The sequence below is a fragment of the Condylura cristata genome, unplaced genomic scaffold (assembly GCF_000260355.1).
Source record: "Condylura cristata isolate star-nosed mole 26May11 unplaced genomic scaffold, ConCri1.0 scaffold00016, whole genome shotgun sequence".
NCBI lineage: Eukaryota > Metazoa > Chordata > Mammalia > Eulipotyphla > Talpidae > Condylura > Condylura cristata.
The window spans coordinates 29236056-29260214 of record NW_004567117.1 but is presented as its reverse complement, the minus strand read 5'-3'; the positions used below and the strand labels follow the sequence as shown (position 1 = coordinate 29260214).

Genomic DNA, 24159 nt, shown 5'->3' with positions numbered 1-24159 from the left:
TATTTCAGTAAACCCGCCTGTTCTGCTCCCCACTCAGCCTCTAGTGAATCTTCTCACCTCCTGCACCTCTGGCCTGTACCCCAGTTCTTGTATGTATAAATAAATAAATCTTAAAAAGAGAAAACAGGTGTCAAAAGCAGATCTCAGGCAGACACAGCATGACCTTGGATTGGAAAAACAATTGTATAAATAACATTATTGAGACAATTGGAGACATTTTGCATGTGAACTATGTACATTAGACATATTTTATTCAAGTTTAATGTTCTGAATTCGATCATTTTACTGTGATTATATAAGAATGTCATTGTGGCCCTTCCTGATGGTGCAATGGGTTAAAGCACAACACTGTGGAGCCATATACCGCCACTGTAGCTCAAGTTCAATTCCCCTCCAGGGAAGTGACCCACATGGCACGGCAGACCTCTCCCGGCAGAACTGCTCCCCTTAGCAGTGTGTTTCAGTACATCTGCCCTTTCTGCTCCCTGCTCTGTCTTTGGTGAATCCTCTCACATACACACCCCTCTGGCCTGTACCCCAGTTCTTGTATGCATAAATAAATAAATCTTAAAAAAAGAGGACATTGTTCTCTTTGTTCCCTGGGTCCAGGTTTTTGGCTTACTAGGCCAGTCTTTATTTTCTACCCCCAAATTTTATTGAAACAAATAACCAGAGTATTAGCTTTAGAGTCTGGAGACGAGAGTATCAATAATAAGACTATGTCTGTTCAAGCTCCGTAACAGAAACTCCTTTGTCGCAGGCTCTCATCCTGTGCTTGTCTTCTGTCTGGCTGTTGGTGCACACTTGAAAAGAACACCTGTCCAGGGCTGGTGGCAGGCACAAGGTTCTTTATGTCTATTAGATGATGTCTGTTAATTGTGTTGTTTAAATATTCTGTATCTGTGCTGATTTTTTAATGCCTGTTTTACTAATTACTAAGAGAAAAATGTTACCTATCTACCATGATTTTGGATCTGCTCATCCTTACTTTTAAGATGCTCCTCTCATGTAGAGGATATAGCTGGAAGTTTTTTAAATACACATCCTTTTCATTTTTTTTAACTAAAACATTTTCTCACATTTAACAATAACTTATAACATTATGCCATTCCCAAGTTTCTTTTTTGATTCTTTTTGTACATGCTTTGCTCTCCTTTTCCTTTGAACATTAATTTCCAAGACTACTTTTAGCAATTAGCTACTGTAGAACAGATAGACAAAATTAGCTACTGTAGCTATCAGGTCAAAATTTAAAACAAGCCTCAGACCACAACTGTTTATTATTTCTCATACTAAGGGTTGCCTGTGGGTTTTCTGAATTATCCACCTTTCTCCAACTGATTTAAAGATCGTCTTTTTCATAAACTACATTCTGCATGCATTAGCCTTTGGAGGTAGGCAGGTGAGCTGGTCAGAAAGAATGACAGCAAGGCTTGGAGATGGAAGCAAGGGAGAAAAGCAGCTGCTGCGGCTGCAGAACCTTCACTCTTCACTAGGCCGCCTGGTGAGCATAACAGTGTCATGATGTTCACCTAACAGAACGAGCGATGCAGATGTACCCGGCACCAAAATAGAAAACCAACAACTTTCTTGATATGAAAAATATGTATCTGGACACAAAAATACAACACACAATCAAAAGCCACTAATATCTCTCTGAAGAACAGAAATTAAGTTAGTAAGGAATGCTAAGAGGAAAGAACTCTTTAAGTACCAGACAATTTACTTAGTTGGAGAAAATGACATTTGTTTGGCTCTGGTCACAGTTCCATCATGTCTACTTTCTTTGTGAGTTCAGCTTCGATAGTATCCTAAAGGAAGAAAGAAACACTATCAACACTATACATAAGGTGCCTTATTTATACATAGTACATAAAACAGGTGATCCAACATCTAATGCTACTTATTTGAAAACAGAAATTTTTTAAATACCCCTATGAGTGTTTGCTTTGGCAGCACATATACTAAAATTGGAAGATACAGAAAGGTTGTGTGACATGGACATTTGTGAAGTGTTCCATATTTTTATATTACTCAGCAATCAAAAAAGATAAGCTCATGCCATTTGCGGTAACATGGATGGAGCTGGAAGGGATCGTGCTTAGTGAAATAAGCCAGAAAGAAAAGGAAGATAATGAATGGTTTCATATTACACTCAAGTGTAATAAAGTAAAAATGAAAATCAACAAACATCGATAAACCAGAGACATTCTAAGGGGGAGGAGAGGGGAATTGGGTGGGAAGAGCACATGGGACTATGGTGATGGCACATGGGTGAAGTGGTGGTGGGGAGTCCACCACTGAGATGAAAAATGCACAAGATGAAGAATAATGTAAATATATATATATATATATATATAATAAATATAATATACATATACATAATATACACACATACAATAAAATATTAAAAAACTACCACTACGAAAAACAAATGTTTTCAGACATTCCCTTCTTCTCAACACACCTCTCTCCAAGTTTTCAGACTTCTGATTCTAATACATATCTAAAAGGGAAAAAACCCTCCAGAGAGATGAATCAATGTAATGATACAGGAATATTTTTTTCTGACGTTTACTCCTTAAGCTACTTACTTCCACAATGCCACCTACATCACTTCTTTCCCATCCTGATTGCCACTGTCCTCCTTCCTCCTCATCTGGCTTAGACAGGCCAACTGGATGCTAATGTTCTCCTTCCTTTAACCCAATCTAAATACTAATTTCAGAATAATCTTCCTAAAGAACTAGCTCAATCAAAAGGCAGCTTTGATCATATTTCTCTGTAGCTCAAAAAACAAGAAAATACACAGCATCTTTTAGTGTCCTGAAAGTTTATACATAAGTATATATATTTCATATATGTGTTAAATACAGACTCTTTATGTTTAAGGTTCTTTACATCATAAACAAATTAATCTTTAGCTCCCTCTTGACTGCATACTCCTAGGGCCTCATCCCTTGCCACTGCTTGGAAAAGACCTATGCCTTGGCTACTTCCTTTTATCTACAATAGACTGTTACACAGCCCCCTTTTCCAAACAATCTAAGCAAAACTTAGATTTTCTTTTTTGCAAAAAAACCCCAAAGACCACTATATACTTTTTATGAAAAACAAAACATATACATGTGTACCCCCAAACTGGTAAAAAGTGCATGGAAATGACACAGAGCAACTTTGGGACAGTGGCTTACAGGTGAGGATAGAAAGAAGGATAAAGGAAATTTTTAACTGTATCTGTATTTATTTCCTTTTTTTTAAATCTAAAGAAATAAATGGCACTTACTAATTCTCGCTTTGCTTCTTCAATTTTCACTTGAGCAAGTGATGGATTCTTAAAAAAATAAATAAAGCAAGGAAAAGTTATCTGTCTCAATTAGGGCTCAAGGGGGAATATTAACAATCCTTTTCAGAAGGCAAAAAACTTCACATAGTGACCCTGTATATATATATATATATATATATATATATATATATACACACACACACACAATACTAAAAATCCAGCATAAATTTTAAATCCCTAAACACAAGCCCACCATTTAGTGTCCTTGGGGAAGGGTGGAGGAGCTAGCTTTTTAAAAAATTCAAGAAAATAATTAAATAATTACCGGCATTAAATCTAAATAGGATTCTAATTTTTTCTTCAAAGGTATAGTCTGTCTTTTTAGTTCTGTCAGTTTCTGGGGGTGAAAAAAAGCACAGGGTTACACAGTAATAGAGATATCCACAGCTCAATGTTGCCCATTTCTGAAATAAACTATGATAAAATATTAACATTAGGATTTTAAATAATTATCAGAGATACATTAGACATACTGCAAAGATAAACAGACTTACTTCCAATGGAAACAATGTGTATAGTATGCTTATAATAAGAAATCACACATACACCCATAGGAATAAAATTTAGGTTGCTATCTAAAATATGGAATTGAAGAATCAGGATATAAGGGAACAGTTAAGAGTCTCAAATATACAATTATGTGTTGTCAACTTTAGAATCTGAATATCAAAGTACAAAAAAAGACTTAATAAAAGAAAAGCCCTACTGTTTCTCCCCCTTTCCCACCAAAATAGATAAAACAATTATTATAGACCATAATTGCATTTGCAAAGTACATGAATCTTTTTATTGTATACTGGGAGAAAAGAAAGAGGTACTAGACAGTAAGTACTTACTAGATAATAAGTACACAGTCCCTCAATAAATTTGTTGTAATAAATCATAACACATAATTTACTCCAGTGAAACATTTGTAGCATAAGGTACTTAATAAGGAAACCAAACAAAAGAGAGCATGTATACAGTTAAGCAAATAATAAAGATACAAACATTGATAAACATAAGTTACAGAGGGAAAGGAAGAAAAAATAAGTCAACAGCGAATAAAGCTCTATAATACGAAACAAATGAAAAAAACAAATTGTGGACAAATATTTTAAAGGAGGTTAAAATAAACTCACCTCTGAAAGTGCTACCAGTGACTGATGAGACAGAGAAGCATCCATGCCTCTGGCTGAAAGCTGTTCCTAAGTTACAAAAAAGGGAGATTCAGTTAAAAAGAATCATTTTGAAAGTGATCATCACAGCAAGTGAGCTACAACTCACGGATAAAAAAGCTATTTGTGAGTCTAAGCACTTTAAAAAGAAAGATTTATTTTTTTTATTTATGCATCCAAGAGTTGAGGTGCAGGCCAAAGGAGTGGTGGATTAGAAGATTCAGAGTAGGGACCAGAACAGGCAGAGAGACTGAAATACACTGCTGAGGGGCAGAGCAGGCAGGACAGGAGATGCCCACTGTGTCATGGGGGTCAGCTCTCTGCCTGGGGATCGAACTTGCGCTGTAGTGGTTGCTGATAGCTTCATAGTGCTGACACTTAGCCCCACCAGGGAGGCCCCAATCTAAGCACTTTTATGTTGCATGAGAATCATTTCCACAGTTCAGATTTGTGACAGGATGGGTGTGAGGTCCAAGAGGTTGAAATTTCGGGTCTGTCTAGCCTTTGAGTTTGATGTGTTTAGTTCCTATGTGTCTGTGGGTCAATTACCTGTATCTCTGTCAATCACTTATCTATCAAAAGGGAGTAATAATATTGCCTAGTTGCAATATTAGACAAAAAGAACTACATGTAGTCCTTCACACAAACCTCTGAAGCTCTGATTCCAAATCTGAACTCCTCTGATTTTGTTTTTAGGAAGTCCATGTTCTGAAGGCGACTGTCAACTTTAGCCTGTTCTGTAGACAGATGCAGCTCTGCCTTCTTGAGATCCCTTTAAAAAGTAAAAGAAACAAATTACACACGTCCCTTTAAAAAAATTTTTGCTTCTCAGGGAAGATATAATTGTTGAGTTTGGACTCAACTCTGAGTCAATTAGTCAAGAGTAGGTAACCTGGGCCCTCCCTGATGGTACAGAGGGTTAAAGCACAGCACTAAGAAGCTAAAGCCACTTCAGCATGAGTTCGAGCCCCGCCCCCGCCCCCCCAGGAGACCCACATGGCATGGCAGACCTCTTCTGACCTGCTGCCCATTGCTCCCCTCATCAGTGTACTTTGTCAGTCAGCTTGTTCTGCTCCCCACTCTGTCTCTGGTGAATCCTCTCACTGCCCCTGCACCTCTGGCCCATACCCCAGTTCTGTATGCATAAAAAAAAAAAGAGTAACCTACTTGCTGGATTACCACTCCAATCTTTACATCCCTGAGTTCTTTTTATTTTTTTCCAAGTTGCCATCTGGGATTTTTCTCAAGGAAAAATAAATAATTTTAAAATTAATGTATGCAGGTTGTTTTTAGAAAAAGTAAACCTACTGCTCTACTGTGATTTAACATACCTTAAAGTGAAATTTGAGTTACAGAGGGAATAAAGCTTCTCTCCTAAATGTTGCATAACACAATACCTTGCATTCACCCATTAATAATTGTTGAAAATTTACACACCACCAAATTACTTATACTCCTCTAATCTCAGAGGCAAAAGGGATCAAAAGAAGGTCCAGATCGTCAAGAGGGATAGCAGAGCTCTAGTAAGAAATGGCAACAGAATATAATGTGATTTTAAATTGTACAGTAGTTTATAAACCTAAAATCACATAATTTCAGTAATTATAAAACCTGCCTGGGTTACTTGTAAAAGACATGAAAAAAAAATTCTATGAAGTAAAAGCTAAAAGTCTGTATTCACCATTGCCAGCTACACCCAAATCATTTATCATTTTCTTCTTCTTCTTTTTTTAATATCTAATGCCTTTTTTTTTTTTTATGCTTACAAGAACTGAGGTGTAGACCAGAGATGCAGGGGGTGAAAGCATTTACCAGAGATAGAGTGGGGAGCAGAACATGCTGATTTACTGAAATACACTATTGAGGGGAGCAGTGAGCTAGACAGAAGAGGTCTGCTGTACCAGGTGGGTCAGCTTCCTGGCCAGGGGTTGAAGTCAGGCTGTTGCAGTGGTAGCGCTGAGACTTAACCTGTGCCACCAGGGAGTTCCCCAAGTCATTTTCTACTTAAAAATAATTTATGAACTTCATTTCTTCATATGTTGTTTTAAATCATATCATTGTCAAAGCTGAATCTGATAATGTCCTGTTACCACCATCAGAATAAAAACAGTTACCATTCCCAACTCAATTACTTACTCCTGAAGACATTTTTCTAAAACCAAAGTTGCAGTTAGATTTTTTTCAAGTTTTGTCAATTCAAGCTTGATTTCTTCATTTTTGGATTTGGTATGAAAAAGATCAGAAGTCAAATCATTCACTGCAGGGAGAAAACTAAAAGAAGACTCTGGTTACATAAATTGACATTAAGGACAACTATTCCTTATTTCTAAAAATTATTTTATTTCTATGTGGCTTCTTCTATAATCATACTGATTTTTACCTGCTGTTTCCTTTTTCAGCTGGCAAATTTCCATGTGTCACTCAGAACTCAAATAAGATTTACTCCCATTCTGGAATACCCTTTCTCAGTGCTTCCTCACTACAGCCTGCACCTTCTTGCTTCTTGTGTTTATATATATTCAAGGCCTGAATAAAGGCAATTATGCAGAACACCTATATAGTCGTCTAGTTACAAACTGCGGTGGCAGGCAATTCTCCTGCCTGCCTGTGTCTACAAAGGTGTTTCTTTTTTCCTTTTTCTCTTTTCTTAATAAACTCACCATGTGCTGATGAAAAAAATAAAAAACACAAAAAAATGTGGTGATAGTCCCAGCTAAGATAGGGCCATTAGTGACAGTCACATGGGCTTTACAGTCAGACTGGATTTTAATCTCAACTCTGCCATTTGCTAGCTTAGAGAAGTTATTTAACTCTTCCCACCTGAGATTCAGTTTCCTTTTAGAGTTGTGCGAATACTATGCCATTATACAGATGTAATGCCTGTCACACAAGGAATGAGGAATACTAACTACTCTCAGTAGGGGAGGGCTATGATCAAAATTCATTATGCTCTATCAGGGGATTTAGCCTACAGTCCTTCTGAATTGTTTACAGGGAACAATGTAAGTGATACCTAATCCCTTTCAACTATGCCTGAGAAGCAAATATCAAAAAACTAGTGCTAAAAATATACGAAGTTAACCAAATATCAAGTTTATCTGAATTATTCATACTCATTAACAGTGATAAGGAGTTAACTAAATCAAGTGATCTGTATTTATTGTAAATTTTCTATATGGAGTTAGCCTGCGAACCACAAAGTCCTTAGGTCAAGACCTTACAGCATTTGTGCCTGTAGAAATGAAAACCATCACAGTAATTACCTTGCTAGTGAGGTGTCCTTTATTTCAAGGATCACTGCACTGTCAACCAAGGCATTTAGATACCTGGAACCAGTGCTAGAGAGATTAGCAGGGGAAAAATTTACACTTTCCATGAGAAGGTCTTGAAGATGCTTGGCTGAAAAGATATGGTGACAAAATGCTTTATTTCAATTTTTAACAGATTCATTGAAATAGCTCATATATCATACAATCCACCTACCTAAAGTTATATAATCCTATGACTTTTAATATATTCACAGTTTTGCTCCCATCAATATCATCAATTATAGAACATTTTCATCACCCCTGAAAGAAACTCTGCATTCCTTAGTCATCATCTTTGGATTTTTCATTACAGGATACCATAAAAAGGAAGCTTATACAAAATGAGATTTTTCTAGCCCAACGGCCTCTTTGTTCATACAGTATTTTATTTTATTTTTCAAAGATTTATTTTACTTATGCATCCAAGAACTAGTGTACAGGCCAGAGGTGCAGGAGGTAAAAGGATTCACCAGAATGGGAAGCAGAATAGGCATATTTGACTGAAATATATTGCTAAGGGGAGCAGTAGGTGGGTCAGGAGAGGTCTGCTGTGCCATGTGGGTCACCTCCCTTGGTGGGGGGTCAAACTTGTGCTGCAATGACTGCAGATAGCTTCATAATGCTGAGCTTTAACCTGCGGTACCACTAGGGAGGACACATATAGTATTTTAATAATGACAAAAAATAATTAAAAATAAACAGAATTATAAAAAAATAAAACAACTTTAAAAGCATATGGTAAGTATGACCACAAAGGAGCATCACAAGAAATGTTTTTGGTGGTAACGGAACTGTCCTACATCACTGATTGTCAGAGTGGTTTCAGAATCCATGTATATTAAAATAATACAGCAAAACAAAAAGTCAGTGTTACTGTATGTTAATTTCAAAGACAAAACTGGAGGGTTGGAGAAGGCATTTATGAATAGAATTGCAATAAAACTGCACTACATTCAAAACATTGTGTATATAACACATACAATATACCTGGTTAAATATAGGGCAAATATTAAGTCTTCCCTTTTGGGGGACATTTTATCACCCATAAAAAAGTATTTTATCAAACTTTATCTTCTGTGGTTTGTATCACAAAAACAATAGCTGTCTTGATTGTATCTTTCAAACTCCATATGTATAAAAGAAAATTCTAAAGCAAGCCCAAACACATATAAAACAGAGTGATGATCTGTTCAAGTCTCACAGTTCATGGCCTCTATTTCAGGCATCCAGTGTCTCACTGTGTCCAAACATGGGAACTAAAACAGACTAAGAAAGCTGTAAGTGAAAAACCACAAGGCATTTTGAATGTCAGGCTATTAAGTTTTGACTTCCTGTAAAAGGAGGTAAAAGGACTTGTTGTTTTGCTATCAGACTGCCAATAAAATATTACTATCATGAAACCTGAGATTTACTGTTAGCAGGAAGACAGTATGGGTAATATAAAGTATAAAGTAGCAAAACTAACAAGTAGCCTATGCTATACTTTATTGTTGTTACAAAACTTGGTTACCTCTAGTTATCTTTTATTCAAAATTCTGGAGTTAATCTCACCTTCTGATTCATATTCACTAGCCTTCTGTTTCAAGTCCTGTATTACTAGGTGGATGTCGCTGTCCCGGACCCTGTTGCGTTCTGACAGATGATGTAAAATTTCTGTGGTCCGTGGATTCACCTCATATTGAGGAATGGGATGCTCTCCAAATATTTTTTTCAACCATGCAGCAATCTAACCATAAAAGAAAGACACTTATTATAACTTTTAAGATTTATTCATGTATGCACACAAGAACTAGGGTACAGTATGAAAGGATTCACCAAAGTGGGGAGTAGAACAGGCAGCCCGACTGAAATACACCGCTGAGGGGAGCACCTGCCCAGGCAAGAGAGATCTGCTGCAACACGTGGGTCAACTGAGGCTGGGGGTTGATCTCATGATGCAGTGACTGTGGATAGCTTCTGAGTGCTATACTTTACCCCCTTGCTCCATTAGGGAGGCCCTATTATAAGCCTTGTTTATTACCATGGCCCAAAGCAAATAAAACGACGTGATCAGAAGCAAACAAAATACTTTGTATGAATATTCTGGTTTCCTACTTCAGATCTGAAGTTGTCTTTAGGGAGACAGACAGGGGTGTCAGAAATACTTAAAAGTGAGCAAATACAATGAGTCAAAATGACTAGAAAACAATCCATCAGTTCCCAAAGCTACAAAAGCATTGCAGGCTAATAACGTGCATCACTCGAATACCTGTAAAGCTCAATAAGCAGGTGCTAAAGTGTTACTGTACATGCCAAGTCTGAAAGTGAGTGTCCCAACACACCATAAGCCTCACGGCACCGGGAGACACATAGAGTTGGGCTGTGGGGCGCCGAAGCAGATCAGGTATTAAAATTTTAACAGGAGCTGCTGTTGAACGGAGAGACTTGGTTGGAAAGCCAGTCGTACCAGGGGTCCCCTTACGCCCGAATCCAAGCAAGGGCAGGCCTGGGAGGGAAGGAAAACGCTCTCGAGGAGGGTAAGCAGAGGGGCTCATAGATCAGGAAGGCGGCAGTAAAGATGGATGAGCAAAACAGGATAACAGAAATAGCAGATGAACCCAGGACATCCACCAGCCGGGAAGTGTGTCCGAGATGCCTTTTCCAGGAGGCCACAGACCCCTTTCCCGCAAACTCACCTGCATTTGTTTCTCCTCCAGCGCCTCCATAACCACCGCTCCCGCCAACTTCTCAAAACACGCCCAGCGCGAGGAAAGCCCAGCTGTCTGAAGGCACCGCCCACTCGCCGTTGGCCTCCACCGCAGAGATCAGGGGTTTCTGGGAGTTGTAGTTTTTGCAAGGATCCATCCGGGTCTCTGAGACCTTGGCTCTTGCTGGTTTTAGGTGCTAGCTGTACTTGTCTCATCCCATCTGCTCCTGCTCTCCACTCCAGATGTGATCGCCAAGAAGAAATAAAGTCGCCTATATTTTTATTTCTCACTTGGCTCACTGTCTTAAAAAATACCTGAAACTTGTTTTTTGGATAGCAGATGTTTGTACTTCTTCCATATGGGATACTACATTAACTGAGAATTTTTATTTTATTCTAATATGAGCTGCAACAATGTCAATCTTATGCTTTAGTTTCCACTACCAAGGCGCTAAATGTGGTGGAGAAGGTTTTAATATGCCTAGGTTGGGCCGATCACGTCCACTGTCACTGCGAGTCAGCCATTCTTCCACTAATTTCTTGCCTCCCCTAAAGTTCTCCCCTCATCACTTTATAGTTAATACTGTGAGAGGTAATGTTCCTTTTTTTTTTGTTTCATTCTTATGGGAGCCCTAGAAAACACAAGGGCGCATATTATAAATTTAACTGATTTCACATTAAAGGCACATGCAAATAGATTAAATGACTTGGCAAACATTGGGTAGTAGAGTTGGAAACTGACCACAGTGTTCTGGTTCCAGTTGGGTGTTTTTTAGTCTCTTCAGTTATATCACACTGTTGCCCCAAACATACTGTAGTCTACCGTATTATATTGAGAAAGGTAGACCATGTATTAAATTGTGATGTACTCTTTTAACATTAAATTATTGATCAGTATCTTTCTTACCAAATATCTTTCTCCCAGCCATATACATATTTAAAGTTATATAACCTTTCTTTTCAAGGAATTCTAACTAGCCATAACATTTTGTATGTTTTTTTTAATGCTGAAAAAAAATTGTATTTAGAATTAGCCAGCTGAACTCAGTTTAGATGACCAATTCTGTTGCCAACACTCAAAGTATAGTCAAGAGCCAGTCTTTTTTTTTTTTTAAGATTTAAAGATATATTGGCCCTCCCTTATGGTGCAGCTAGTTAAAGCACAGCACTGAGAAGCTTAAGCCACTTCCGCATGAGTTCAATTCCCACCTGCCGCGGAGGTGACCACATGGCGTGGCAAACCTCTCCTGACCCGCCTGCTGCTCCCCTCAGCAGTGTACTTCATTGATCTGCCTGTTCTGCTTCCTGCTCTGTCTCTGGTGAATCCTCTCAACCTCCGCATCTCTGGCTTGTACCCCAGTTCTATATGAATAAATAAACAAATCTTAAAAAAAAAAAGATTTAAAGATATTTTTGCTCACAAGAACTGGGGTACAGGCCAGAGGTGTGTGTGGGGCTGAGAGGATTTACCAGAGACAGAATGGGGAGCAGAACAGGCAGACTGACTGAAATACACTGCTGAGGGGAGCAGCAGGCAGGTCAGGAGAGGTCTGCTGCACCATGTGGGTCACCTTCCTGGCGGGGGAATTGAACTCCCTGGCGGGTGCATTAGCTATGGGTTGCTTCATAGCACTGATGCTTAACCACTTGTGCCATCAAGAAGGTGAATGTCTGTTTGCTCTGCTTTCTTGGCCTTCAAAGCTTTTTCCTTAGTTTTGACTTTGGGAGGGGTCAGGACTTCCTTTTCTTTTGGCACTATTTTGTGAAAAGCTAATTGCTTATTCTTGTTTCAGTTACATTTTTCTCTGCTCATCAGCCTAACTTCAGACAACTTGGTACAGCCCTGAGAAATGGGGGAAAGCTCTACCTTTATTTCCTTTGTTCACTTTTATCACCACAAATAATTCAAAATCTCTCTGCAACTTTGTTCTTACAAACCACGTATTTTCCCTCACTAGCCTGTTCCTACCCATGAATCCCAAGATAGTCACATTTTCCATGGCTCACCTGAGAAAAGGAAATAGATTAGAGAAAAGGACTGTTGACTGTGTATTTGCAAGCCATGTTTCCCAGGTATTCATATGTCCCACACAAATTAAGGTTTTATTTGTAAGCCAAGATTTGATAGATGAAACTAAACATGTTTCTCAGAACAGTAAAAGTGAAGGCAATATTAAAATTCTCCACTATCACAAAATACATCCCTTCCCCCCCCCACCAGTTCTCTATGTATCACAACAATCTTGTAGAAATGAAAAAGTCTCATCCTAAGTTTACTCAGTAGGTATAGAAGGTGTTGAGTTCCTAGTGTCATGAAGCAAGTTACTGGTAGAGGAAAAGAACCCTAGCCCAGTCACAGACTAGATTCATTCCTCTCAGTCGGATTGGCAACCACACTTTAACTCCTTGAGTCTGTTACAATTTTAAACAACTTGCTCTAAAAGATCCGTAATTCTCCACCTTGGTTGCGTAAAGGGTCACGTAGAATGATGTAGAGGGTCGTCAACAATTTAGATTGCCCTAAATTTCTACTCAGGGAACCCGGATGGAGCCAGCAATCTGAGGTTTAACCGGCTCATTAGGAAAATCCCTGTTTATTGCCGCTGAGGTACTAAAGCTTAGCAGTGTTAACATTTGTAGCCTCACACCAGGTAACCTCACGCCTCCTCAAGGCCAAGCCAGGCTGGTGTCCAAACCGGGTGACGTAAACTTTATCTCGAGCCGCGAGGGAACTTGGGAAATGCTTCTGATCAAATTCCGCTACCCACGTGGTCGCCAGGGGCCACCACAAGGTCGACTGAAAGGAACAAAATAAATGTTCACCGAATGTCTGGGCCGGAGTTGGCAAAGATCTAATCACTCATTTTGTGATTTAATTCAAAAAATGATATTTTAAACAGGCCACCCCATTGCCTCTCCCCCCTAATTTCTAGTCCGGACGTAAAAGACGGAGGCGGGACTTCCGGGTCAGGTGGGCCGGCTGCCTTGACCTTCCTCGCCGCTCGGCCATTTTGTCCCAGTCAGTCCGGAGGCTGCGGCTGCAAAGGAACCTCCTGAAGCGAAGCTGCAAAGATGCTGTCTGTGCGCGTCGCCGCGGCCGTGGCCCGCTCCCTCCCTCGCCGGGCCGGGCTGGTGAGCGCGGGGAACCGGCGGGAGGGAAGTGACCCTGGGCGGCGCCCGCGGGTGGATGTTGGAGCGCTGGCTCGGGAGCTCTTTATGCGAGGAGGGTGAGGGGCTGGGACGGCGTCGCCATCTTGCTCCGCTGACGGCTCTCGCTGGGCCGGGCTGCTAGCGGACGGGACCTTTCTGCTCACCCCCGGTGCGGGATGGTGCAGCGTGATGCCCGGCGAGCAGTGACCTGGGTGCCATCCAGAGATGGTGTCGCGGGAGGATTCCCGTCTTGGGCTGCGAGCGGTGGGAGAAGGGCCTTGCGTGAAGGTCAGGGCTTAGGCGCTAGTTTTTCGGGGCTGCTCGGAAACGACGAGCCTCGGCCTCTCTGGGACTCGCCCGCTGAAGGTCACAGGACTGTTGTCAGCCCTTGGAGAAGAGGGTGAGGAAGCTGACATTGTGCGAAGGTCAGTCAGCAGGCCCCAGCGTTTCACCTCTGTCCGGAGGGCGGTTCAGAGGAAAGTGATTAATGAAGGTGAATTTCTGAGCACTTCTCTAGGCCACCACTTTGTGCAGAATTACCCCAACCACCAGACTAGTGCAAAAACGCATTTCGTGTGCTGACAGCCTGAGACGAGTTTAAGTTATCTCCGTCTCGCAGGAGGAAGACTTTGCCTTTGAGACTTGGACGTGATTTAAGATTTCTTCCTTGAGGAATAGCTTAACGGTGATTGAGAACTCAAGTAAAATAGAAAGGTTGGAAAAATACTTGGAAAAGTCACCGCCCTTTTCTTTCTCCTTTGAAGTGAACGTTACCCCAAGTTTTACGTGAATACTTTTATTTTCACTTACTTTGTCATCCTAAGAGTACATCTTAATTTGGAAGGTGATTTATCGGCCGTTTTAATGTTCTAACAGGCTCCGTAGGGTCTTTCTTGGCTTTCTGTTAGCAAAATTGACCCTCATCCTACAGAAGGTCCTACAGAAGTGGTAGCCTCGAATTGAAGGTGACTTGATCATGGCATTCCATTTTGGAGGAAGGGGTTCAGATTGCTGCAGGCTCTGTGGAAGACCGTTAAAACTCTGATACAGCTCTTATTTTGTAACCAAACTAAAAAGTTGATTGAATAAAGTAAGTCTGCTTAAGCAGATCACTTTTATTAAAAACTTTCAAGTCAAATTAAAAAAATATATTTTTGCAATAGGTCTCCAAAAATGCTTTGGGAGCATCCTTCGTTGCTGCAAGAAACCTCCATGCCTCTAATACCCGTCTTCAGAAGACCGGTAAATTGTTATTTCTATCTATACCACACTTACTGCCTTGTGGGTAAATGAAAACGTGGGTTTTGTAAATGATGTGGGTTTTTTACATTTCTTAATTGCTTTCTGCTTTAGTTACAACAGAATCTCAGATTCCTAATTCATAATGTGCCAAATTAGCCATTTTAGAGAACAGGGACGTTCTGTAAATATTATTGGTTGGGGGATTTTCTTTTGAGAAGGGTATAAATACAAATATAATATATTTGCTGAGAAAAAGAATGATACTCTGGATATCTTTACCTGGTAAGAAACTTTTTAATTAAAGGAATTTTTTTAAATTTCTTTATACATACAAGAATGGGGTGTAAGGTCAGTGGTACAGGGATGAGAGGATTGACCAGAGACAGTGGGAGCAGAACAGGCAGATGTACGGAAATACACTGCTGAGGGGAGCAGCAGGTGAGACAGTAGAGGTCTCCTGGACATGAGGGTCAGCTCCCTGGCAGGGGATATAACTCATGTGGCAGTGACAGGTGATAGCTTGGTCATGCTGAGACTTAATCCCTGCCCCACCAGAGGGGCTGAGGGGGTCAGTAATTGTTTTTATAGAAGACTGTACTTTAAAAATGCATGTTTGTAAAGTTTTACGCACAATTCAGTTTTCAACCTAGGTATAGGTTTCTTAGAAATTGAATCAGGGCCCACCCTGGTGGCGCAACAGGTTAAAGCACTGCGCTATAGAGTGATCTGTAGCCACTGCAGCACAAGTTCATTTCCCAGGAAGGTGACCCACATGGCACAGCAAACCTCTCTTGATCTGCCTACTGTGCTCCCTACTCTGTCTCTGGTGAATCCTCTCACCCCCTGTACCTCTGGCCTATTCTCCAGTTCTTGTGTGCATAAATAAATACATCTTTTTACAAAATGAACCAAAGGAATAGAAGATGGGAAATATTTTAAAGGCTTTGCTAAATTTATTGACTTAGCTGGTTTGATCAGTCTTGTGATGTTATCTCACTAGTCATTTGGGTTCATTTTCAGAGTGGTAGCTCTTTTTAAAGTAGAATCATAAGTGTTATATGATTTTGATCATCATGATTACAAAGCTATAGTTTTTATGTGCCGGGAAGATTTCTTTTTTTAATGGTGTTGTCCTCTCAATAGGCACTGCTGAGATGTCTTCTATTCTTGAAGAGCGGATTCTTGGAGCTGATACCTCTGTTGACCTTGAAGAGACAGGACGTGTCTTAAGTATTGGTGATGGTATTGCCCGAGTACATGGACTGAGAAATGTTCAAGCAGAAGAAATGGTAGAATTTTCTTCAGGCTTAAAGGCAAGTTATAGAATAAAGTTTTGTTGTTGTAGGGTTAGTGTCTTTTCAGATCCACATTTTCTGAATTCATAATTTAGAGCACATCTCAGGTTTGCTTTTTGATTTTGGTTATTATAGATACAGGTACAACTTAAGGGTTTTTGCTAATGAGGTTTTTCACTGTAGAGGCTGATCTACTTTTAACTTGTACCCACTTATTCCAAAATATAAAGTTGATTTCTTTATTTATGTTTAGAAGAACTGGGGTACAGGCCAGAAGTGTGGCAGGGGGGTGAGAGGATACACCAGACAGTGGGGAGCAGAACATCTGGATTTACTGAAATATACTGGTGAGGGGAACACCAAGTAGGTCAGGAGAGGTCTGCCACCTCCCTGGCCAGGGTTCAGACTTGTGCTGCAGTGGCTGCTGACAGCTTCATGGTACTGCACATCATGGTGCTGTACCTGTTGTGCCACCAGAGAGGGCCCAACAGCATGGTCTTTCACCCCTGCGTCATGAGAAAGGCCATATTCATCCTGATTCTTGAGAAGTTTGATGATTTCAACTAAATTCATTTTGGTGAAAGATTAAAGGTCAGTGACTTTTATTTCTGATAGATTAGACCAATTCATGTTAAAAGGTGAACTAATGGGCCTCCCTGGTGATGCAAGGGGTTAGAGTGTATCACTGTGAAGATGTCTGCAGCCACTGTAGCATGACTTTGATCCCTGGCCAGTGAGCTGATCCACATGGCACAGCAGACCTCTCCTGTCTTGCCTGCTACTCCCCTCAACAGTGTATTTAGTCAGTTCTGCCTGTTCTGTTCCCCACTCTGTTGGTGGTGAATCCTCTGACCTCTACCCCCCTCCCCTACTCCCCCAATCTCTGGCCTACCCCAGTTCTTGTATGCATAAATAAATAAATCTTAAAAAAAAAATAAATGGTGAGCTAGTGGTGTAGCTATGAGAAAATTTCTGTGATGCTACAAGTCTCTTATTTCCATTTGGTTGAACCTAGTTGACCAATGGAATGACAAAGGTCGCTGGAGTCTTGGTTCTCCGAGAATAGAATGTATAGATCAAGGGCAGTAGGATTATTCAGTAAACACACAGCAAAAAATGGGTTGACCTTCTTACTAGTATTTATTTAAATTTTTTAAATTTTAATTTAGAAAAAAAAGAGAAGGTCACCTGGCACAGCATTTACAGATTTGGTTATTTAGGCATACAAAAACTGGGGTACAGGCCAGAGGTGCAGGGAGTTAGGATTCACCAGACACAGTGGAGAGCAGAACAGGCAGAACTACTGAAATACATTGCCTAAGGGAGCAGTGGGTGGGTCAGGAGAGGTCTGCTGCAACATGTGGATCACCTCCCTGGCTGGGGGTTGAACTTGTGCTGCAGCAGTGGCTGCAGACAGCTTCATAGTGCTGTGCTTTAACCCACTGCACCACCAGGGAGGACCTTGCTAGTATTGAGTGTAGACAAAGAACCACTTGACTAATTATAGAGCTAAACATTTTATTGTTCATTCAAGACCTTGACTAAACATTTCGCTTCTTATCTTTACTTTGTATGAAAGATGAGTTTGGAATGGGTGAAATCTTGAGTTTCTATTTGCTCTTAAGAGCCAGGTACCTGGACCAATACTGTCCAATAGAACTTTCTGCAATGATAGAAATATTCCATGTTTGTGCTCTTTAACACAGTAACTACTGTATATGCATATGTGTATCTGCTGAGTGTGTAAAGTGTGGCCATTATGGCTGAGAAAAATTGGGCTTAACCATGTGTGGTTAGTATGGTTAAGAGATTTAACCTATAAAGATTTTGTAAATTAGGGTGATGTTCCATCGGATTTCCCTGTATTTTAAACTACTTAGGGAACTACTCATAGATACACAGTTACAAATCAATCTTGAAATTTTCAGTTGATTTTGATCACTATTTTATACTGACCACCCAGCTTAAACCCGCCAGAGGAAATGCAATGGGAAAAACTTTCTGACCTGTTTGATTTATTTGCTGCATTAGTTCTTTCAGGAAGTAATAAGAGCATAGTGGACTTGTACAATAAGTCAGCTTGTTGTAATGCTATCCTAAAAATAATAGCTATTTTAAGAGTGTTGGAAAAATAGCAGTTTAAAGCATGAAAAATGCTGTTACCCTCCCCCCTTACTTCCCACCCACCCCCCAGCTATTTTGCATAGCATTGTGTTTGATATATGGAGGGGAGTCAAGTTTCATTGATGTTCAGTTCTGTCTTTTTTATAGGGCATGTCTCTGAACTTGGAACCTGACAATGTTGGTGTTGTCGTGTTTGGAAATGATAAACTAATTAAGGAAGGAGATATCGTAAAGAGGACGGGAGCCATTGTGGATGTTCCGGTTGGTGAGGAGCTCCTGGGCCGTGTAGTAGATGCTCTTGGCAATGCCATTGATGGAAAGGTAGGCTTAACATTCATTAGTGTGGTTGTAGCTTTTAATACTAAAACTGATTTCTGATTTCTGATTTTGGTTCTTTTTTAACAGGGTCCGATTGGTTCCAAGACCCGCAGGCGAGTTGGCCTGAAAGCCCCTGGGATCATTCCTCGAATCTCTGTGCGGGAGCCAATGCAGACTGGCATTAAGGCTGTGGACAGCTTAGTGCCAATTGGTCGTGGTCAGCGTGAACTGATCATCGGTGACCGTCAGACTGGGTAGAAACTTAATTGCTTGTTGAAAGTTTTGAGTAAAGTTTGCTCTATAGAAAGTTGCTTGAAATGCTTTGTATATAGTGGGGAGAGTAGAACATTCGTAAGAGGATTAGTGTAGTAGTAGTAGTTATAGTAGTAAAATTTTAGTTGGGAATCTTTCATAGAAGTATTTCCCCAGATTTACGTTTGTATTCTCTTTTCAAAGCAAAACATCAATTGCTATTGACACCATCATTAACCAGAAACGTTTCAATGATGGAACTGATGAAAAGAAGAAGCTCTACTGTATCTATGTTGCTATTGGTCAGAAGAGATCCACTGTTGCTCAGTTGGTGAAGAGACTTACAGATGCAGGTATATTAGAGAACTTCAGTCCCATAGCTGTTAACCTTCCCAGATGCTGAGAATATCCTGCTGCTGCTAATCTTAAGATAGCTTCCACATTGTGGGTCTGATTTTATTACTGCCTAATGATCTGAGCTTTTTGTTAATAAAAATAAGTTGAAGAATAAAACTGAGTTTAAAGCTTTGTCAGTTTCCTTAAAGTAGAAGATATATAACTTTTAGTAGTAATCATTTAGTAAAGCAATTAGACAGTTATACTACAGTACCTCTAATTTAAAAATCACAGTATTGATAATCTTATAAACCTTCAATTTTATCCTCAGATGCCATGAAGTACACCATTGTGGTGTCAGCCACAGCTTCTGACGCTGCCCCACTTCAGTATTTGGCTCCTTATTCTGGCTGTTCAATGGGAGAATACTTTAGGGATAATGGCAAACATGCTTTGATCATCTATGATGACTTATCCAAGCAGGTGAAAGAAAATGCATTGTTAGAATCTGTTTGTATGTTTGTGCTGTAGTACAACAAAGTTCACACACGGTCTCTAGTATGTGACCCTGACAATCTTTTCCTGCACTGCAGGCTGTTGCTTATCGTCAGATGTCTCTGCTGCTCCGCCGACCCCCTGGTCGCGAGGCCTATCCCGGTGATGTGTTCTACCTGCACTCCCGTCTGCTGGAGAGAGCAGCCAAAATGAACGACACTTTTGGTGGTGGCTCCTTGACTGCTTTACCAGTCATAGAAACACAAGCTGGTGATGTGTCTGCTTACATTCCAACGAATGTCATTTCCATCACTGACGGACAGGTACTTTTTTTTTTTAAAAGATTTTATTTATTTATTCACATAGAACTGGGGTACAGGCCAGAGATGCGGAGGGTGAGAGGATTCACCAGAGACAGAGCTGGGAGCAGAACAGGCAGATAGATGAAGTACACTGCTGAAGGGAGCAGCAGGTGGGTCAGGAGAGGTCTGCCGCGCCATGTGGTCACCTCCGGGGCAGGCGGGAATCAAACTCATGCGGAAGCGGCTTTAGCTTCTTAGTGCAGTGCTTTAACCCGCTGAGCCACCAAGGAGGGCCTCGGACAGGTACTTTTATGGTTAAAATAGATGTAAAAACTTTGCTTTCAGAGTTTTTCAGAAAGCAAAGTTTTCAAAAACCCAATGCTGTAAAGGCATTGGTTAAAACTAGTAGTTATGAATGATAAGTTTTTTATTTTACAGATGTATATAAGAACTGGGGTGTAGGCCAGAAGTGCAGGTGGGTGAGAGGATTCACCAGAGACAGTGGGGAGCAGAACAGGCAGATGTACAAAATACACTGCTGAGGAGAACAGCAGGCAGGCAGAAGAGGTCTTCTGTACCATTGCATCAGTTCCCTGGACGGTGGGGGTTGAACTCAAACTGCAGTGGGTGATGATAGCTGATTGGGCTGTCCTTAACCCCTGCGCCACAGAGGTCCCTGATTGATTGGTTGAATGTCTTAATTTATTACGGAAAACGTTAAGTGTAAGAATAGTATAACACACTTCATTTTTGCTTCATTTATACTATACTTACCCTCCTTTTTTGAGGCAAATCCCAGAGTATATCACCTCACTATTATATTTTAATCTAAATATGCTACTTATCTTTTTCTTTACCGCTGGTCTCCTAATCTTGGCAATAGAACATGCAAATTGATTTGGGTTGCAAAACATTTGAATAGCTTTTTACCATACGACACAGCATTCCTGAAGATTTTGAGGGAGATTTGGGAAACAGTGGCCTAATTTTGAAAATTTTGCATTTCTTAAAACTGATAGCATGTGTATTTTTATTTTGTAGATCTTCTTGGAAACAGAATTGTTTTACAAGGGTATCCGCCCTGCCATTAATGTTGGTTTGTCTGTGTCCCGTGTCGGATCTGCTGCCCAAACCAGAGCCATGAAGCAGGTAGGTTGCATCACTTTGTCAGAGAGGACCAAGATCAAATCACTAGATCAAAATCAAATTTGTTTGGGCTGTGTCAGTTAAATTTCTGTTGTGTGAGTGAATTCTGTGTTTCAGGTGGCAGGTACCATGAAGCTGGAGTTGGCTCAGTACCGTGAGGTGGCTGCTTTTGCCCAGTTTGGTTCTGACCTGGATGCTGCCACTCAGCAGCTCTTGAGTCGTGGTGTGCGTCTGACTGAGCTGCTGAAGCAGGGACAGTACTGTGAGTTCTGTACATGTGGTCATGTTCCTACTATGTCTTAGGATCTGGGGATGTCACGTATCCCCTGTGAACTATAATAACACTCTTCTCTTGTCAGAGATACAGCATTTGAATGTGACTGATGCCTATTTTCCTTAATTGTTGTCCTTCACATGTTAATGCTATGAACTTAACTAGAAAAACTTAAGTACATTTTGTGCCTTTCTATTGGAAATTAAGGCCCTCCCTCCATACCCCCACTCTGGCTACCAGAGTATAAATTTGGAAGATTGAAAGATTACTGGTATGTGTGTATCTTACTATAAAATTTCAGTAAATTATGCCCAAGGCAATATAAACACTGCTTAGTTTAAGTTACTTGTGACTTTTGAAACATGGCATGTATTGAGCAAATCTCTACATTTTTTGTTTCTTTTCAGCTCCCATGGCTATTGAAGAACAAGTGGCTGTTATCTATGCTGGTGTAAGGGGGTATCTTGATAAACTAGAGCCTAGCAAGATCACAAAGTTTGAGAATGCTTTCTTGTCCCATGTTATCAGCCAACACCAAGCCCTTTTGGGTAATATTAGGTAAGAATACGATTTTGAATTTTGTAATTTGGTCAGTTACTGAATTTTTTTTAAGGCCAGGCTAATGCTTTTTTTCCCCTTCCCAAATAGGGCTGATGGAAAGATCTCAGAACAGTCAGATGCAAAGCTGAAAGAGATTGTAACAAACTTCTTGGCTGGATTTGAAGCTTAAACCCCTATGGATTCACATCAAATGCCAGTTTGTTTTTGTTATTTCTTCTGGTAATCAGTACCATTTGTAACAGGATTACTCTCATGCTCCAGATGTACAGAAATCACGTTAAAAATAAAGGTTCCATGTTGCTTGGTGTTTTCTGTAGTTTGATTTTTTTAAAAAAGAACAGATAACTTTGAGTGGTTAGTAAACATGCTTCTTAACAATTTTACTTAAAATAGTAAAGTCAGCACTGCCTAGAACAAGATTTACAGTCAACAGAATTCTAAGCTAAAGAGTTTTGTGGTTGATTAAAGATGTATTCATAAACTGGATAACAGAATATGTGACAGATTACACATTTGTTAAATGTGGGTGAGTCTGACTGATCTGTCCAAAATAATCTGCCTGCATAATGAGGATTGTGTAGCAGGAATAATAAATAGGCAACTAGAATTCTCCAGAAAAGGGGGTAAAATGTAAAGCTAAAATAACAAAAAATTGAAAGAGATCCTCAGAATGAATGAAATATTTCCTTAGTATTTTTAACAAACCTTTCTTAAGCAGTAGTTCTTGATTACAATGTAATTAATCTGTTAGGTTTTATGGCTGGTCTTTTGTCCTTCCTTTGGGAATCTTATGTCCTTACTTTGGGAATCAAAAAGATAGTATTTTTATTATGAGTTTAAGCCCATGTTGTAAAGTTGTCTAGATAAATAGACCCGAAATGTGGATACAGAGATTGTGGGGTATGGGCAGATTCAAAAGGGCAGCTGGACAAGTTGGGAATGGGAGAGTTGCTTTGGGGAGCAGAATCCTTCTGGAGATACCTTGGGTTTTTTCCTTCAAGGCCTTCTGCCGGATGAGACCCATTCACATAATGGAAAAATTTATTGATTAGTGTTAAAATCACATTTAGAACATGAAAACAGGGTACCATAGCCTTGTCAAGTTGACCACAGTCCATCTGTGAAAGTGTGTAGAACTAGAAGAGTCTGGTGGACTTCATATGACAGGAGGTAGACTAAAAGATTAAAACTTACAAAGTTGAAAGAATAGTAGTTAGCACCCATTTATTCCATTGATAGGCACTTAATTCAGTTTTTCTGGTGAAACTTTTGAAAGTCAGTTGTAGGCCTTTTGAAAGTCAGTTGTACAGACATTTGCCATAGTTCATCTATAAACACTTAAAATCTAATGTTCTAAGAATAAAGTCCTATATAACCACAGTACCACTGTACCTTCAAAAGTTAACATTGATGCAGTAATTATAATTTTGTCTGACTTTTTTTTTTTTTAATTATGAATATCTTATTTCCTAGACTTTTACTGAATGGTTTTAGGATCTAGTGACCTTGACTGAAATAAAATTTGGGGAGGTGTAATATGGTGAATTGTAATTCCTATTTTAAATTTAGGTGGCATTCTACTGAAGTTTCCCTTCACCGATATTGACAGAATACATATATATATATATATATATATATATATATATATATATATTTTTTTTAAAGTGTAATATAGGCTAGATAAAAGATTTATTTATGAATGCATACAAGAACTGGTATACAGGCCAGAGGTATGGGGATGGGGCTGGTGAGGATTCACTAGAGAGTGGGAATAGAACAGGCAGATGTACTAAAATACACTTCTGAGGGGAGCAGCAGTGGGCTCATCAGGAGAGGTGTGCCACACTATGTAGACCACCTCCCTGGCCCGGGAATGGAACTCAGTGCTGCAGTGGCTTGGGACAGCTTCATAGTGCTTCTATTTAACCCATTGTGCCAACAGGGAGGGCCCTCTAGGTTAGCTTCTTAAAAGCAGAGAATGAAGGTCAAAAACCTCAAGGATAAGAGTATGCACAAAGTAAGTGGGTAAGTTAATTTATTTGGGGAGTTGTGTTTCTAGCACATGCATGGTATAGATATACTTGGGGTTATGGAGGATTTATAACAGTGGAGCGCTTGTATCCATACAGTACTGATGCAGATGTAGGATGAAGATGTGATTATCATT

The 24159-nt window shown here is 39.9% G+C and overlaps 2 protein-coding genes across 2 annotated transcripts; one reads left to right on the top strand and one right to left on the bottom strand.

Annotated features, from left to right (window-relative positions):
- Positions 1 to 514: 514 nt before the first annotated feature.
- On the bottom strand, positions 515 to 10551 carry HAUS1 (HAUS augmin-like complex, subunit 1). Its single transcript, XM_004683877.2, has 9 exons — positions 10487 to 10551; positions 9363 to 9537; positions 7767 to 7902; positions 6640 to 6774; positions 5152 to 5275; positions 4468 to 4533; positions 3612 to 3683; positions 3287 to 3334; positions 515 to 1811 (listed from the first exon to the last, which is right to left on the bottom strand). The coding sequence occupies exons 1-9, from the start codon at positions 10514 to 10516 to the stop codon at positions 1761 to 1763; spliced, it is 837 nt and encodes a 278-aa protein (XP_004683934.1). The 5' UTR covers positions 10517 to 10551; the 3' UTR covers positions 515 to 1760.
- A 2903-nt stretch (positions 10552 to 13454) lies between these two features.
- On the top strand, positions 13455 to 22300 carry ATP5A1 (ATP synthase, H+ transporting, mitochondrial F1 complex, alpha subunit 1, cardiac muscle). The gene is made up of 12 exons (XM_004683875.2): positions 13455 to 13629; positions 14811 to 14889; positions 16033 to 16202; positions 18456 to 18629; positions 18714 to 18880; positions 19083 to 19231; positions 19546 to 19697; positions 19808 to 20032; positions 21053 to 21160; positions 21275 to 21419; positions 21839 to 21989; positions 22080 to 22300. The coding sequence occupies exons 1-12, from the start codon at positions 13570 to 13572 to the stop codon at positions 22159 to 22161; spliced, it is 1662 nt and encodes a 553-aa protein (XP_004683932.1). The 5' UTR covers positions 13455 to 13569; the 3' UTR covers positions 22162 to 22300.
- The last annotated feature ends 1859 nt before the right edge of the window (positions 22301 to 24159 follow it).

What these genes read in the sequence shown, in the direction of transcription:
- ATP5A1 (XM_004683875.2), top strand. Translation starts at nt 13,570, where the DNA reads ATGCTGTCTGTGCGCGTCGCCGCGGCCGTGGCCCGCTCCCTCCCTCGC. An exon ending in TACCCGTCTTCAGAAGACCG is followed by an intron (nt 14,890 to 16,032) that starts GTAAATTGTTAT and finishes TCCTCTCAATAG; the next exon opens with GCACTGCTGAGATGTCTTCT. An exon ending in ATGATGACTTATCCAAGCAG is followed by an intron (nt 19,698 to 19,807) that starts GTGAAAGAAAAT and finishes CCTGCACTGCAG; the next exon opens with GCTGTTGCTTATCGTCAGAT.
- HAUS1 (XM_004683877.2), bottom strand. Translation starts at nt 10,516, where the DNA reads ATGGAGGCGCTGGAGGAGAAACAAATGCAG. An exon ending in TAGTGAATATGAATCAGAAG is followed by an intron (nt 7,903 to 9,362) that starts GTGAGATTAACT and finishes ATATCTTTTCAG; the next exon opens with CCAAGCATCTTCAAGACCTT. An exon ending in CACTGGTAGCACTTTCAGAG is followed by an intron (nt 3,684 to 4,467) that starts GTGAGTTTATTT and finishes TTTCACCCCCAG; the next exon opens with AAACTGACAGAACTAAAAAG.